Source organism: Thamnophis elegans, chromosome Z, assembly GCF_009769535.1.
Source record: "Thamnophis elegans isolate rThaEle1 chromosome Z, rThaEle1.pri, whole genome shotgun sequence".
Taxonomy (NCBI): Eukaryota; Metazoa; Chordata; class Lepidosauria; order Squamata; family Colubridae; genus Thamnophis; species Thamnophis elegans.
In genome coordinates this window covers 29197872-29214295 of record NC_045558.1, presented here as the reverse complement: position 1 = coordinate 29214295, position 16424 = coordinate 29197872, and the positions used below count along the sequence as shown (strand labels likewise).

At 35.8% G+C, this 16424-nt stretch overlaps 1 protein-coding gene across 3 annotated transcripts in view; it reads right to left on the bottom strand.

Annotated features, from left to right (window-relative positions):
• MLLT10 (MLLT10 histone lysine methyltransferase DOT1L cofactor) overlaps positions 1–16424 on the bottom strand; it is a 125098-nt gene that overhangs the window by 35925 nt on the left and 72749 nt on the right. For all 3 annotated transcript variants that reach the window (XM_032236991.1, XM_032236990.1, XM_032236992.1), the window contains exons 7-9: positions 14196–14291; positions 9330–9585; positions 7281–7850 (exon numbers count right to left, since the gene is read on the bottom strand). In XM_032236991.1, coding sequence (XP_032092882.1) covers positions 7281–7850; positions 9330–9585; positions 14196–14291 — 922 coding nt within the window. The remainder of the gene's footprint in view (positions 1–7280; positions 7851–9329; positions 9586–14195; positions 14292–16424) is intronic.

Below are 16424 nucleotides of genomic sequence, written 5' to 3'. Positions count from 1 at the left end.
ACTTTTTGCTCTTATATATATATTACTTCAAAAGCTCTTATCAATAATTATTCATAGTAGACACTTTTCTCTATCATAAATCATCTAAATTTAAACTTATTTTTTTCTATCTGAAACACTTTTTTTCTTTTTGGAAACTTTAAACAAAATTTTAATAGTTAATTGCCGATTGCTATCTTGCAAATGAGGTACCACAAATGCTGTCTGTGGTAAATCATTTCCAGATGTCCAAAAATGATTGATTTCCAGACAGTCCTAATTTTTTGTTTTTTTTTAGGAAGCATTCAACAAAAATGTAACATTTCAAGTTTATACATATGTTTTGATCTGTCAAATCCATAAAGGATCCTGATAATAAAAACAAAACCATAAAATAAATTCTAGCACAATAAAGATGTAAAGACTAACTGCTTGATTGCTACCATGAATGTAAGTATTTTAAATGCCAATGGCAAAAAGGCTAATTCAATTAGATAGCGGATAGTTCCTTACTATACAGAAAGGGACTTGTAATGATAAAAATGTTTCTCAAATTGTATCCCAAAGACATAGATATTAAAAATAAAAGCCAGTACTTGAATAAAAGAAAAGAAATTATTTTAATATTGATATTAGTATTACAGTAGGTTAAAGAGATAGAATGGAACCACTAAAGCCCATGTTAAATCTGTTCTCATCCACAGAAGCTCACTATATGATTTTGAGGCAGTCATTCTTAGTCAAATCAATTCAAAAAGTTGTTGTTTAAAAAAACATCTGTAACCTTCAGAAACAAGACATTAGATAAATATTCCCAGTCAATTTTCATGCTTTTACTTACATGAGCTGCAGTTTCTGAAAATGTCTGTATTTGCTAAAAATAAAGCCATCAATCTCACAGAATAATAAACAAGGTTACTATCATAGAATGTATTAAAATTGAAAATGCATCCCTAGCCATAAGTGTGGTTTTGAGGTAATGTTGTATGTAGCAACAACTGCAGTCTACAGGAACATAGCCTTAACCAAACTAACCATTTGATAAGTCAACTATGGTTCCTTTTCAATAAATTGTGCTGGAATTTAGTTAACCACTTTCCTATTCGGGACTTCAATTCAAGAACCCCTTTTTAAATTTAGGTAAGAGGAAAAGCTAAAACACACTTAAAAATGTTATTCACTTCATCCAATAATGCCATGTAACTATTAAGAAAGATTTGATTAAGTGGCACTGTGCTGAATAATTCAGAAGGAGCCAAGATATCATTCATTTTATATAAATACTGAAATCAAAATCGGTCTGAGGAACTGAGGGAAGTGACGAATCAATTAATTAACTGGATATTTTGAATAACAAACTTACAGTCATCATAGTGCTTGGAATTCACCAATTCTGTTTTCAAAATGCAATACTTCATTAAGCATCCCTTGTCATCTCATTTAACTACATTAACTAGAAAGTTTGGAATATTTCTTCTGTAATTAAAACTGGATTGTGGCACAATGAAATAGCAAAATGAACAATCATCATCCTAATGTCTAGATACTGGTACTACTACCATGATTTGTACAATTTCAAAAAAACCTGTACTAAATCTTAAAAGCATACATTTCTTGTACAGCCAAAATACAAAAGAATTGTGTTGTGAGACAAAAAAGTATTTTGGTTGTGGCCTGCCAGCGGCCAGCAGAGCTGGCAGCAGATTCGGACAGTGAGGAGGTTGGGAAGGAACATGGGCCAGTCCTGGAGTTTGGGGCAGGCTTGGACGAGGGCTCTGTGTTGGAGGCAGAGAGGGGGCCAGGGCCATCTGGGAGTTATGTGCTACCTCCGGAGTCTTGACATCAATGAGGAAGAGAAACAGGGGGAGCCTGTTCCCAGTGCGCGAATGTGCAGAACTGCCAAAAGGCAAGAACAGTTAAGACAAAAGGGGCACCTTGGGAGTAAGGCTTAGAGATGATTGACCCCTCCCATAAGACATAAAAGAGGAGCAAACAGACATCAGCTTTTGCAGGAAGCAACTTTGTTCGTTCTGGTCGGTTTAAACTCTGAAGCTCTGTTTGGCCTTGCAAAACTAATTGGCAATTAGGTCTTTGGCAGCATTTCAAGGGATATAAAGATGGGTGCTTATCAGACTTATCACAAAAGATTGCAGCAGACTTCTGTCGGACTCTTCACAAATTGTTTGTGATTCATTATGACTGTGAATGAACATAATTCACAGCTGTTGAAATAACAAGAGGATTTGGGGGACTAAGCATAATTTTTTACTGTCTCAGGAAACCTAGGTCAGAACAATTTTCAAATAGTAATAAACCCTGCCCCAAAATGTTCCAGGCATGTACTGCTGTCTTCCCACTAGGACGCACTGACAGAAAAGAATACAAGAACCATGCTTTCTTTGCTAGTGCACTGTTAGGAAAAGTAGAGCAAATAAGAGATGGAAAAATTGAAAAAAAAATACTAACAGAAATGGCCTTGTTGCATGAAGTTCTATGGCGAAGAAGAAAAATATTAATAAAAAATTGGATACAAAAATCTATAGGATTGCAAAAAAAATGTTTCTTTGTTAGAACAGAGATGGGCAATAAAGTACATGAAAATCTACTGTACATGACCATGCAAGAAGTTTAATGTACCAAATTTATTTTATAAAGCAGCACAACCTAGGTGGCGCAGTGGTTAGGGTGCAGTACTGCAGGCCACTTCAGCTGACTGTTATCTGCAGTTCAGCAGTTCTAATCTCACTGGCTCAAGGTTGACTCAGACTTCCATCCTTCCGAGGTGGGTGAAATGAGGACACAGACTGTGGGGGCGATATGCTGACTCTGTAAACTGCTTAGAGAGGGCTGAAAGCCCTATGAAGCGGTATATAAGTCTAACTGCTATTGCTATTGCTATGTCCTCCCACTGAAGATGCCAAACAAACTTAGTCCCTTGGTGATATGTCATCGTATGTTCCATATAGCCTATGTCAATGGGTAACCATCCCATATTAAACTATTAAGTCATAAAGTTGGTATATGCCATATTCATGCCTAGCAACAGCACTACATACATAAGACTTACATACCACTTTACAGTGCTTTATAACCTTCTCTGAACAGTTTACAGAGTCATATTGCCCCCAGCAATCTGGGTCCTCATTTTAACAACCTCGGAAGGCTGAGTCAACCTTGAGCATAGTGAGATTTGAACTGCCAAATTGCAGACAGCTGACAGTCAGCAGAAGTAGCCTGCAGTACTGCATTCTAACCACTGTGCCACCATGGCTGCATGTTTTATATGTACCGTAAATTTTCTGAAAGAAAAATAATTCTTAATGCCTGAAAAGTATAAATAAATTATATTGCGAACATTATTATGGCATTTATCCATTGTTTTCAAGACATTTTAATTGTAAATATTTCTGTTAAAACATTTTTTTTAGGTTTGTGAAGAGATTATTTCAGATAATGAATTTGAATTCCTTCACTGTAAGCAACTAATGTGCAGGTACTTGAACATTCTGACTGGAAATAAAAGAAATAAAGAAAATACTAATTTAATAGATATAAATATCACAAGCATTTTTCTGAAAGAACTTTATGTGCTCAAAAATTATAAAAGGAAGAACAGGAAGGAGTAATTTCCTGAAATTAACCATGAGCAGAAATATTTTACATATTTGAGTAATAGCTAAAATAACTAGAAAAATAATAATTTGAAACAACTGAAACATAAAAGCACAGGATAGTTAAATCATTCTTTTAAAAAAAAAAACAAAGAAAGAAGCAGTTACATCTACCAGAGAAACAGTTGCAATTTTAAGGAAGAAACAGCACATTCAGGAAGGATAGTGACTTTAAAAACTCATACCACAATGCTGTTGACTGCCCTCTTCTAGAGAAAAGGAAATGGTATGCTTCAAAACAAACACTCTTGCTTTTCCAATTACATTATGCCCACAATTTTACTAGCATCAGAAACGAATTCAAGTAGCTATTGCTTATTGCAATTACTCTGTACTTTTTTCCTTTAAAAATGCTGCTTCTAAACTTTTTAATATAAAAATCACATCTAAGATTGATGCACAATCTACTTTCAAGAAAGTATGTCAAATAATTATTTTAAAAATCAAAATGAGATAAGTCGAAATATTTTTAAGATAAATATAAAATAAATGACATAAACGTCTTTTACATATAACATCCCAAAAAATATTCAGAATTCTAAATATTTTAAATGTATCCACTCAATAGCATAATCTTTTCATGTAGACTTATAAAAATTGAAGGCACAGAAAACTATATTACACTAATAAAAGAGAATAACTCAGGGGGTTGACATGAAGGGCTCTTGGTGCTCTCTGAGATTGCTTGTTTTCTTACAGACTAGCACTGATGATGTTACCTAGCTTGAATAATGAAACATCTGCAAAAAACAAACAAGCTTAGAGAGCACCAAGGACCCTTCATGTTTATACCGTCATATATTCTCGATGATTATGCATAAATAGCTGCTTTTCTATCTCCTTCACCCAATTAATATACTAGATTAGGAATAGCATCCTGATATATCCATACAATTGCAATCATAGGACTCAGCAGGCTGTAATTTAACTTGGCAGGAGGAAAAAGCAGCATTGGTACATATGTAGTGATCATTTCCACTCATTATATACTCTGTCTATTTTTTTAATATTTGGTGAGGAGCTTATTCTTCAATTATAGATATTGGTAAAAAAAAATGTATTGTTTAATCCAGTGTTTTTCAACCACTGTGCCGTGGCACACTAGTGTGCCGTGACATAGTGTAAGGTGTGTCGTGGGAAAATTACTTTATATATAGTCAATATAGGCACAGAGTTAAATTTTTTAAACATTTTCTAATGGTGGTGTGCCTTGTGATTTTTTTCATGAAAAAAGTGTGCCTTTGCACAAAAAAGGTTGAAAAACACTGGTTTAATCTATTATATGGCAATAGTCTAATAGCACAAACATGAAATCATATCAATCTAATAGATAAGCAGAGTGTATAATTTTCCTCATAACTGTTAAAACATTCTTATTAGATTTTAGACTTATTCATAGACTAAATGATCTCCATGACCACTTTCAACTCTTATTTTCTATGATTTTAATATATGATCTAAAATCCATACATGTTGAATTGATGAGAAAGAAGCAAAATAGAGCACTGAAAAGGAGCAAATACAGAAAATCCTCAAGTTATGACTGTAACTGACCTATCAATCATGGTCATAAGACAGTAATTAAATGCGCACTGAGCAACTGCCTCACTTAGCAGCCCCTGCATTCCAAGATGAGGTCATTAAGCAGAGTAAAGGATACCTCAGCAGTAAGGGAAGACATAGCACAAGCCCAGATTTGCCTGCTCCTGGCTTCTCCTACCTAGAAGCATCCCATGCTTTGTTTCCTTCTTCTCAAGGTTACCACAAATCTTGGTCTGGTTTCCACCCGCCCCCACCCACCCGCCACGGATTTCTGTAGGTCTTGGACTTGCTTCAGACCCAGTCACAAGGGCAGCTTCAGGATGGTTACAATTCATATAAAGGTAGTCTGTGAAGGCAGAAGTGTGATAACAGCACAAAGTTGTTCCAAGACTACCTCTGTAAGAAAATGAGTCTTATTGTCTAGACACCTCTCTCAGAAGCTGCAAAAGCCAGAAAGGCAAGGTCTTTTTGGACCTTGCAGCTGGTTGAGGAGCAAGCTGAATTCTGCAAGTTAATGAATTGCATGGCTGAGGTGGCTGCGTGAGAAGCCAACTAAAGCATGCAATCTGTAACCCTTCACACATACTACAGCCAGCTTGATGTTTCCTGGGGTAACTGAGTGGTTGGTTGGAAAGCAGGTCCAAGGCTATGGGAATCCTCAGGAGAGGATGGGTGGGGGAAATAAGCAGGGAAAAGGGGCACTGTAGCAGCCCTGCAATTGAGCATAAAGGCCAACCATACTGTGTCAGATATAACTTTGAAACTGGGTAATAAGTAGGTTTTTTTTGGGGGGGGGGGGATTGTCTTGTCATAACTTTGAATGGTTGCTAAGAAACCAATTGTAAGTGGAGGACTACCTATATATGAAATGTAAGATTGAATGGATAGGAGCACTTAACTAAATTAACAAATAATTTGCTCCTGTATATTATTAAAAATGCAATAAAAATATTGAACACTTTTGGGATCTTATTATTAATTCAGCTATGGTTTTTCTTTACAGTAGATGTAAATATCACTTAAAAGTTTTTCCTCTTTTCAGTCATTCTTGAATAGCTTTCATATAAAATAAGCCAAGTTATATAGAGTCTCTGTGGATTTTACTCTGCTAGTCATTGTCAATATAGGAGGTAGTAATCATCTCCATTTCTAAGCCATTGAGTGAGCACTGTCTGAAGACATTTTCATGGTCATGTGGCCAGCATGACCTCACAGAGTGCTGTTACCTTCTCATTGAAATATCTATTATCTATTTGCATTTGCATGCTTTCGAACTGCTAGATTGGCAGGAGCTGGGGCAAGAACAGAAGTTCCCCTGTATTGTAGCATTCACATCTCTCCAGCTGACAAGCCCAGCACCTTAATTGCTGAGACCGCGCCACCCCAACCAGAGGTGTACAAAAATTTCTGTTTCGGAAACAAATTACTCCCTCATCACCAAATGTTCCAATTATCAAATTATCACAGCTGATGCTAGGCATTCAAGATTATTAGTAATTTAATTATGCAATATTTCAAACTAATATCTCCATGATTGTGTTACTATTGATAATATTTCACAATCGATTATTACTTCAATTTGAAAAAAGTAAATTAGTCAATACTAATTTTTGAAAGTATCAAGTGTCCGCTCCTCTTGCCTCACTACACATGAAGTGCTGCATGCCCTACTTTCTATTTGTATCTTAAAGGACATAGTACTTTGGAGCATGTGGAAGCACTCGCCAACACATGCTGCAAACTCCCTTTGTCTTCCTAGGATCTCAATTCTAGACACAGATTATAGGATTGTTGCAGATGCATTCTAGGTTTCCACATGTAATTTAAAGCACTTTTGTCCCATTGAAACTGAAGCAGTGCTCACCTCTAATAAACTAGGATAACAGTAAATGTATCACATGGTAAGCAGCAATAAAGATAAAAACTTGAAAAAATATCTTATCTTAGCCTTTGAATATTTTTTTAAAAGGCAACTGTTTTCCAGAAAATGTAACTTAAAACAGAGTGGAATCAAACACCAAAGATATTATTACTGTGAAGTAAAGCTAAATTAAAACATGTATCTTCTAAAATAATATTAATGCCTACCTGAACCAATAGGAGAGGAACCCACACTGAGACTTTGTAGACTTCCATTTCTGAGCAATGTTGGAGACTTCTGCAGATTAGAACTCGTTATGCTTCCTGCAGCAGATGCTACAGATGATGTTGGGGAGGCTGAACAAACTGATAGGTGAGAAATATTATCTTGACTTTTATTTCCTTTGGGCCGACCAGGCCCATGCTTACATTGTTTATTTCCTTTTCGTTTCTTTTCCTTTATGGTTTCATCTTCTATCCCAGATGACTGAGCACGTTTGTATCCTGTTGGTGTAAGGTTTGAACTACCTAACTCTCCAGGTGAACTGTCAAAAATAGTAGGCTGGGAGGAAACAGTTGAGGTTGAAGGAAGATTAATTAAGGAAGTAAAGCAATTCAAACCACCTTCCTGACTTCCAATCTCTCCTTTATATACATCTTTGGTTGACAAAGTTTGCTGAGAATGAGTATAGCTGTCATTACGTAGATCTGAGTCTGTAAAGCTCAAAAAATCCTGGGGAGATTGAACAGAACTTCCAGAGGATGACTTTGTACTGTTTGGAGTTCCCAAAAAACTTCCTGGAGAAAAGAGATAGGGAGAAGTGTTGGTTGCTGAAAACAGATGTTTACTCTATCAGCAAATATGTAAGTATAGTACTAAAGAAAATTTCACTGGCTGTATTAATTTTCAGTTGTTATTTGGGAAATTCTGGATATGCCTGTAGCTTTGTTTTCCAGAATTAACCAACTTAGTAATCACATATATTCATGGTTTACAGCAACAGATTTTTTTAAAAAAATTACAATTTAGAGAACTTTCTTGGCAGGTTTTCTAACTAGTCACTAAAGCTCTCTTTAATATTACTGCTACTCTAGCAATAGCCCTTACCGCTTCCCAGTGTTTTTCAGTCCTCTCTATGTGGTTAAAAGAGTCAGCATATTGCTCCCAACAATTTTGGTCCTCATTTTACTGACCTCAGAAGGATGGAAGGCTGTCAATCTTGAGCTGGTCAGACCCCCAATTGCCAAACTGCTGGTAGCCAATGATCAGCAGAAGTAACCTGCAGTACTGCATTCTAACCACTGTGCCACCATGACTCTTCATATATTATTTTTTAAGCTAGCAACCAACAAAAAATGCTTTCAAATTAATTTATGGTAAACCAGCCAGAATCACTTGTTCTCTGAGAATGCCATTTATGTGAATTAGATAAATAAAATAAAAATTACATCTTTCCAATTGCTGGATCTTTGGGCAGAAAAAATATGTAAGAAAGAAATCAAGATAATCCTGGGAAAGCTAAAAGAAGCAATAGCTTGTTCTTATCATATGTCCCGGATATGCCCTTTGTAGGCAGTACAAAGATCAGGTAATTTTCTCTACTCTAAAAAAACGTATCTCCCCCTTATTCTTACTAAACTTATTTCTTACCACACTTTTCCATAATATCTAGATTGGGCAATTAAGAGGAAGTCTGATCTGAAAAATGTTTTTTTTTTTTGTTGATTACAAACATACTTTTAAATCAAAAGGGAAAAATAATACCCCAGATTTTAGATAGAATTGGCAAATAAAACAATCCATTATATGTAATGCATTACAGTAAAGATAATAGGAAATATTCCAATAAGAGAAATACCTTTTTCAACTATGAAATCATTCCAAGAAAAGCAAAGAATTCAATTTATATGGGAAAATATTCTTCTCAGTACTATTGTAGTCAACTAATTCTTGATAAAAACATGCAGTGCTTTTTTTTGATATATTGTTTCTCAAAATATTTTCTCTCCCCAAAATTAGTATAAAGTATAATTCTTATATTAATAAAGTATAGGTTTTCACACTTATTTGTCAGGAAAATTACTTCTAGATAATGCCATGTAAGATACTAAGCATGTGCTGAAAATTTGCTGCTGCTAGCTTCTCAAGGGAAATTCTGAAGCTACTTATATTCTTCACATACTAAATATGAAAAATATATTTCATCTAAATTTATTATTTTTAATTTAAATTCCACTTGGCACTGAAGAAAGCAATAGAGTACCCTTCAATAATACCTTGTTGAAAAGTACAAGCTGCTGATACTGCAGTTCCAGGAGTCCTGGCAGCACCAGGCTTTCTTCCCCTTTGACCTGAATTATGACCTCCTGACTTCTTCCCTTTGCTCTCTGAACCTCTGGCCTCTGAAACATCTTTGCCACTTGAAGCATGTGCAGAGACTTCCTGGAAATTTGCATTTGTAAAACGAGCTGTGGTATCTTCCAGTCTCTTCAATGACCCTGTCATAGAGCTGTTGGTAGTGCTTGTGTAAGTCTTAACAGTATTGAATTGGGAAAAGGGAAGTTGAGAGAGACAGTTAGACCACAAGGAACTGACATAAAACTTTGCAGCAATTAGTGGCAGTGTAGATATATACCTTCCCTTAAATTATACTTAACTGGCTCTTCACAGCACCTATAAAAGCAGCTCCTATTTACATTCTTTCACTCTTTATTGAAAGGTTCTAAAAACTTCTCCAATGTAACTTAATGATATAACCCAAAAAGCTTCATTTCCTCCTTTTCTTTAACTCACTAACATTTGTTTTTAACTGCTGTGCCTTAAATCCCTACTATTATTGATTTGATATTCTGATTAAAGAGAAAATAAAGAAAATTGCATTATTTTAATATATTCAGCACAGTGGCATCTTAGCTTTATAAATAAAAGTATATATAAGATAGAGCACAAATATCTACCCTGAAAAAGTCATTTAATTTTAAAATGACTCTTTGGCTTAATTCAGAAAATATACAGTGTTACAAAATATTATGATTGTATAGCACAATGTCATCTCACAGCACACACATGAAATTTATTACCATCTAGCATTTTAAAATTAACATCTAAAATTAATTTTACTCTTTTCCCTTTTAGTAACAATCAAAATGACTTCCTCCCCACCAAAAAAAATTAACACTAGTTTTTAGGGTTGCAATGTCGAAAGCAAACAGACCAAATTATATGTAATATTAAGCTGATAAAACTTTTTAGGTACAAGTAAGAATTGGAAAAGCTCTCTGAACATATATGTACACATATGCTCTCACATATGTATAAACCAGTTGGAGATGTTCCTCTGCAATTGCTCAAATGGAATTGTGTTTTGTCCTAATTCTTATCACTTTTTAGAATTTGCCACTAAAATGCCATTCAAAGATGAAAATGGTCTTCATCAAAATGGCCTTCCAGAAAGGCCTTAAAAACTGGTTTTGCTGACTGGCTTGCAGCCCTGATAAGGAAGGGATGCTGTTTGCTAGAGGAACCTGATGAAATAAGAGAGAAGACCCTAACCCCATGGCATCCATTGCTTTGGTTTAATTCTTATTTAAGAATTATTTACTTTTAACTGTTTTTATATTTAATAATTTGTGAGCCAACCAAGTCACTATATCAGTGAGATGAATGCCATATAAATTTAAATTGAATACAGTCTGGTATTATTTAATCTCTTTTGTGAAATAAATTGCCTTTATTAGAATTTCAAAAAAAAATTAAACCCCAATCAATTATGACAACAATCCATATAAAATAAAAATGGAAATTGTAGCATTCCAGATATCTGTGAGGGGATTATAATCTAAAGGCAGATTCACTGTATCTTTTCTTCACTATAGCATGCTGGGGGGAAAGACCTTAAATCTAATATCCAATCCATTTGCAATCTTCTCTATCAGCTTCCCCAGACTTTCTAGGGAAACAAGTAAAGATTGGAAATGGTGATGACATGATCACAGGAAACCTGGCAACCAATTATAAATACAAATAGGTTGCCAAGCACTGAAAGTCTTATGACTGGTAGAATCATGACATTTTTAACAACAGGAAGTGCCTTATGAGCTGTAAAGCATCTGTCCCAAGGCCATTGTGACTGGAAACAGCTGTTAACCAAGTTGTGAACTACCAGTATTCCATATTACTTTAATTCTGATTGCTCAGTTCCAAAGCAGTTACTGACATGCACATTTTCAAAGAAAGTATATAACTTACTAGCATCAATAACTAAGTCTAGGTCAGAATATTACACATACCCTTTTCTGAAATTTTCAATATTAAACAAATAGCATTTTGTTTAACATATTATTATTCTGGTAATAATAAAATATGTACTATCCAAAATTCTTGGTATTTTTTATATTTTTTGCTACCTGGAGTATGAAGTATCCACCTGTGTTTCCCTGAAAATAAAATAATTTTCTTTTGGACTCCAAAATAAGCACTAGGGCTTATTTTTGGGGATGTCTTATTTCTTTTGAGTGCCATCGGTGCAGGGGGAGAAGAGCTGTTTCATGCGCTCTGCACTGGCTTACCTCAGGCCCCCTGCAGTAGGCCAGTCATGCCATGACACCTGTCTCACCTCGCTGCAGAAGCTCTGGCAGCCCCGTCCAGTAAGACCCCACGTGGTTACTGGCCCCTCTTTTTCCAGCACCAGCACAACTCCAGAGCATCATGAGGTGAGGGAAGAGGAGCTTCTCCACATGCCCTGCACCTGTTTACCTCAAGCCTTTGCAGCCAGGCCATCCACACCCTAAAACCTGCCTCGTCTCATGACTGCAACACTAGTGTGTTGCTTGGCCTCCTGCTGCATTGTGGCCTCAAGCAAGCAAAAGAAATGGACTGGCAGCCATGTGTGGATGACCTGGCTGCAGGAGCCCTGAGGTAAGCCAGTGTGGGGCACGTGGGGAAGATCCACCCCCCCCCTCATAGCCACGGTACTTGTGCGTTGCTTGATCTTCTGCTCTGGTGCTGTGCTGGAGCCATAAGAAGAGGTAAACCGGTGGCCACATTGGCTCCTGCTGCACATGGCTTTTGGTATTGCTGCCGTGAGGCAATTGTTAGGGTATGGATGGTCTGGCTGCAGGGGCCCTGAAGTAAGCCGGTGCGAGGAATGTGAGACACTTCCACCCCCTCCTTGCCTCACCTCGTATCGATGGCACTGCAAGCAACCAAATAGAATAGGGGGCGACCAGCTGCACAGGCACTTAACTGGGGCTTATTTTGGGAGTAAGGCTTACATTGGGCTCAGGTGCATAAATCATGCTAGGGCCTATTTTGGGGGTAGGTCTTATTTTCAGAGAAACACAATAACACAAATTTTGGGATACAGTGCCATTTTATGAACTATTACTGAAGCTGTGTAAAAATACATGAAATTTCACAAGATCTAAATATCAAATGTCATCAAAATTGAAATATGAAAATAAATATTTGTGATTTTAAAGAACTATAGAACTGCAAAAGGCATGGTGGATAAAAGTGTGAGGAACAGAAAGTATTCTTATGTACACACAGTTGTTATATCTATTTCTTATTCTTAATATATACTGATTTTATTTATTTCTTTATATCAGATAAACGTGGATTAACATCATCTATGGAAAGTACTAGAGTGGGAAATATTCTTATGGTGCTTCTATTTACAGAAAATATACTATAATTTTTAATGTTAGAACTAAAACATTGTTTTCAGACTTAAAATGGAACTACAACTAATTAGTTTTAATATTAAAAATGATAATATATTTTTATGTTGAATGGACCATCAACATCCTGACAACTGCCGGTTCCAGTAGCCTCATCTAGGATACCACATGCATAGCTCAGCCTCCTGCTCTGTTGTGGCGGCAAGCAAGGAGGAGCAAGCTGGCAGCCCTACGTAATCCTGAACAGGGGTTTTGGCGACATCACAAGGCCAGGCAGTTGTCAGGACGTATTGGCCTAGCTGTGGGGCCCTCAAGTAAGCCGGTGTGGGGTGCATGGATGAGCTCCAGACACACCACCTCATTTTGTCCTCTACCATCCACCTCATTTCATCCTCCACCCACCTCGTTTCATCCTCCACCACCACCCCAGCTTGATTTTTACGCCTGCGCCTCACCTCACCTTGTACAACCAGAAAGTGGGTCGGACTTAAGTACGCCTTATTTTGGGGGGGCAGGTATTACTTTAGGTGCATGAAAATCAGGCTAGGGCTTGTTTTTGGGATAAGTCGTATTTTTGGGAAAACATCAGTATGCAGTTATTTGGTGTAAAAACCTGAAACATGCTTTAAAAATTTGAAACACACCATTGAAATAAAAAGATACATCTTCCACAAAACTAAAAATCTGTATTAGAAAAATATAATACTACCGATTTAATATAATCCCTTTTTTTCTTCCACATATATTCCAATCAATTAAAGAATAAAATAGTTATTTCAGACAAATTAAAAATACTTACATTTTTATTGAAATTGTTATTGAAATTTAATAAATATAAATTAATAAATAAAAATAAATTTTAAATTTTATTATACAAGACTATCCTTAAATGCCAAGATTATTACTTACTTTTTCACAAAAGTTGTACTTAAATATTAGCAGGTGTTTAATTTTCAGTAATTTACATTTGCAAACATAAAACTAGATTATAGACACAATATAATTTTTATTTAGTAGCATGAGGAAAAAGGCTGATAAATGATTTTTTTTCTTATTGCAAGGACATATTATAAGTTTAAATGATGGCTTAGATGTCACATGTAACAGAGTTAATTTACTGGAAAACTTAAGTCTCTAAATATAAACTAAAATCAAATAATTCAAAGGTGCTTCTGCCATAGTATTTATAATTTCTATTTTAATTTTAGTTGTTCTAGGAATAGTTCTTCTGTGGAAGGCTCCAACTGAAATAAATATGATATTATTCTTGTAAATAATTAACATTTTAAAAATTAAGTTTATTTTATTACAAATGTCTATCAAAACTATTTAATCCTAAGCACTATTTATTATCAAAAGAGAGATCTATAATAAAGTTTGGCAACTGCTGAAATGCTCCTCTCATAAATATAAAAAATGTAGACATCATTTCAATAAAAATTGCAAGAAAAATTCACTTACTTTCTCTGTAGTTACAGTAAGGGAAGGAACCAAGGATGGCGAAGAATCTGTTTGCTTCTTATGTTTTTGTCTATGCTTTTCCTTTTCTTTATATTTCTAGAAAAGAATTAAAAGTAAAAGCAATGTCAGAGAACTATTTGCATTTTAACAACAGGTGGTCCTTAATTTATGGCCATAATTGGGAACTGAATTTCTGTTGCTAAGCAAGGTGATTACTAAGTGAATTGCATCAGATTTTACCTATTTTCCATGGTTGTTAAGCGAATCACTACAATTATTGAATAATCATGTAGTCATTAAGTCTCCCAGTGACTTTGTTTATCAGAAACTCAACGGACTGGTTGTAGTTTGCAATCACAGGACTCCAGGGTGCTTCTACCATTGTAAATACATGAAGGTTTCTAGATACCTGAATTTTGATAATGTGACCATAGGAAAAATGCGCTAGTTTTACGTACACAAATTGGTTGTAAATCTTTTTTTTCACTGCTATTTTAACTTCAAATATTCACTAATAGAATGATTGTAAGGACTATCTATATTAATAAATTACTGTTCTAACGTTAATTGAAAATTTATGATGTATACAAATATTTTATTTAATAATGTTCAGTTCAAGCAACACTATTAATGAGGTTATTTTCTTTCAAAGTTGGTCTTTTCTTTCCAAAGCTGGGTATTATAAAACAAGAATGTACACTTTTTTTTGCTTAGTACAGTCAGTCCTCAACTTATGACCACAATGGAGCCCAAAATTTTTGTTGCTTAGTGAGATATTTGTTAAGTGAGTCTTGCCCCTTTACGACCTTTCTTACTTCAGTTGCTAAGTGATCACTGGAGTTGATAAGTTAGTAACCTGGCTATTACATGAGTCTGGCTTCCCATTGACTTTGTTTGTCAGAAGGTCGCAAAAGGGGATCACATGATCCCAGGACACTGCAACTGTCATAAATATGAGTAAGTTGCCAAACATCCGAATTTTGATCAGGGGACCACAGGGATGCTGCAAAGTTAGTAAGGGTGAAAAAAAATGATAAATCACTTTTCTCAGTGCCATTGTAACTTTGAACAGTCACTAAACGAAATGTTGTAAGTCGAGGACTTTCAGTATCCAACATATCTTTTATTTGCAATTTGTATTAGTTCCACGCTATTACTTTGTTTAGAATCTTTGGCCATGTAACACTGAATTTTATATCACTCACAATAGGTAATGACTACAATTTGATCATCTGATAATATTGCTGGATGATTCAGGATTAAAAACCTGTACTTTACTTTTTAAAAACTTTACCGAATATACCGTATTTTTGGAGTATGACGCTTTTTCCCTCAAAAAAGAGGATGTATAATCTGAATCTATACACTGAATACAGCATTTTTTGCCTCCCGAAACCCCATCCCCTCCACCAAAATGGCTGTGCAGAGCCTTTAGGTTTTCAGTGTGCTCTTGGGGGCTGGGGAGGGCAGAAATGAGCTAAAAACGGGCCATTTTTTGCTCAATTCCCCCCCCCCCCCAAGCACTCTATAAGCCTGCTAAAGGCTATGTGGCCCTTTTTTTGACAAAAAATAAGCCTGTTTTGTGAAAAATGGACAGGTTTTTGCTCGTTTTTGCTGCCCCCCCCCCCCAACGAGTACTCTACAAGCCTCCTAAAGGTTATTCATGGCCTTTTTTGGAAAACTATGGGTCCATTATTACAAAAAAACGGACTGTTTTTGGGAGGTCTGCAGAATGCAAAAACTTTTTTTAAAATTTTGCCTATTCAAAATCTTGGGGCATCTTATACTCCGATGCGTCTTATACTCCAAAAAATACGGTAGGTATAAACTCTGTGTGTGTCCATGTGCATGCTTGTTTTAACATCTCAAGGAATTATTAAATGTTTATAATATAGGTAGTCCATGACCCGACAATTGTGTGATAGACATATGCGCGCCGACAAAATAGCGCCGATTAAAATGCGACATCAAAATCACGCCCACAAATTCGCGACATCAAAATCGTGCCAACAAAAGCGCGATGACAAGCACAATAAAATAAAATAAAAATTAGGGTTAGGGTTATAACGTACGTATGCGCGATTTTGTCGTCGCACATTTGTTGTCATGCTAGTGTCAAAAATCAATTAGCTATTTTGACAGCGCAATTTTGACAGCACGATTTTGTCGGCGCGCATATGTCCCTCGCGCATTTGTCGGTGAACCTAGGTAGTCGACTTACGGCCAAAA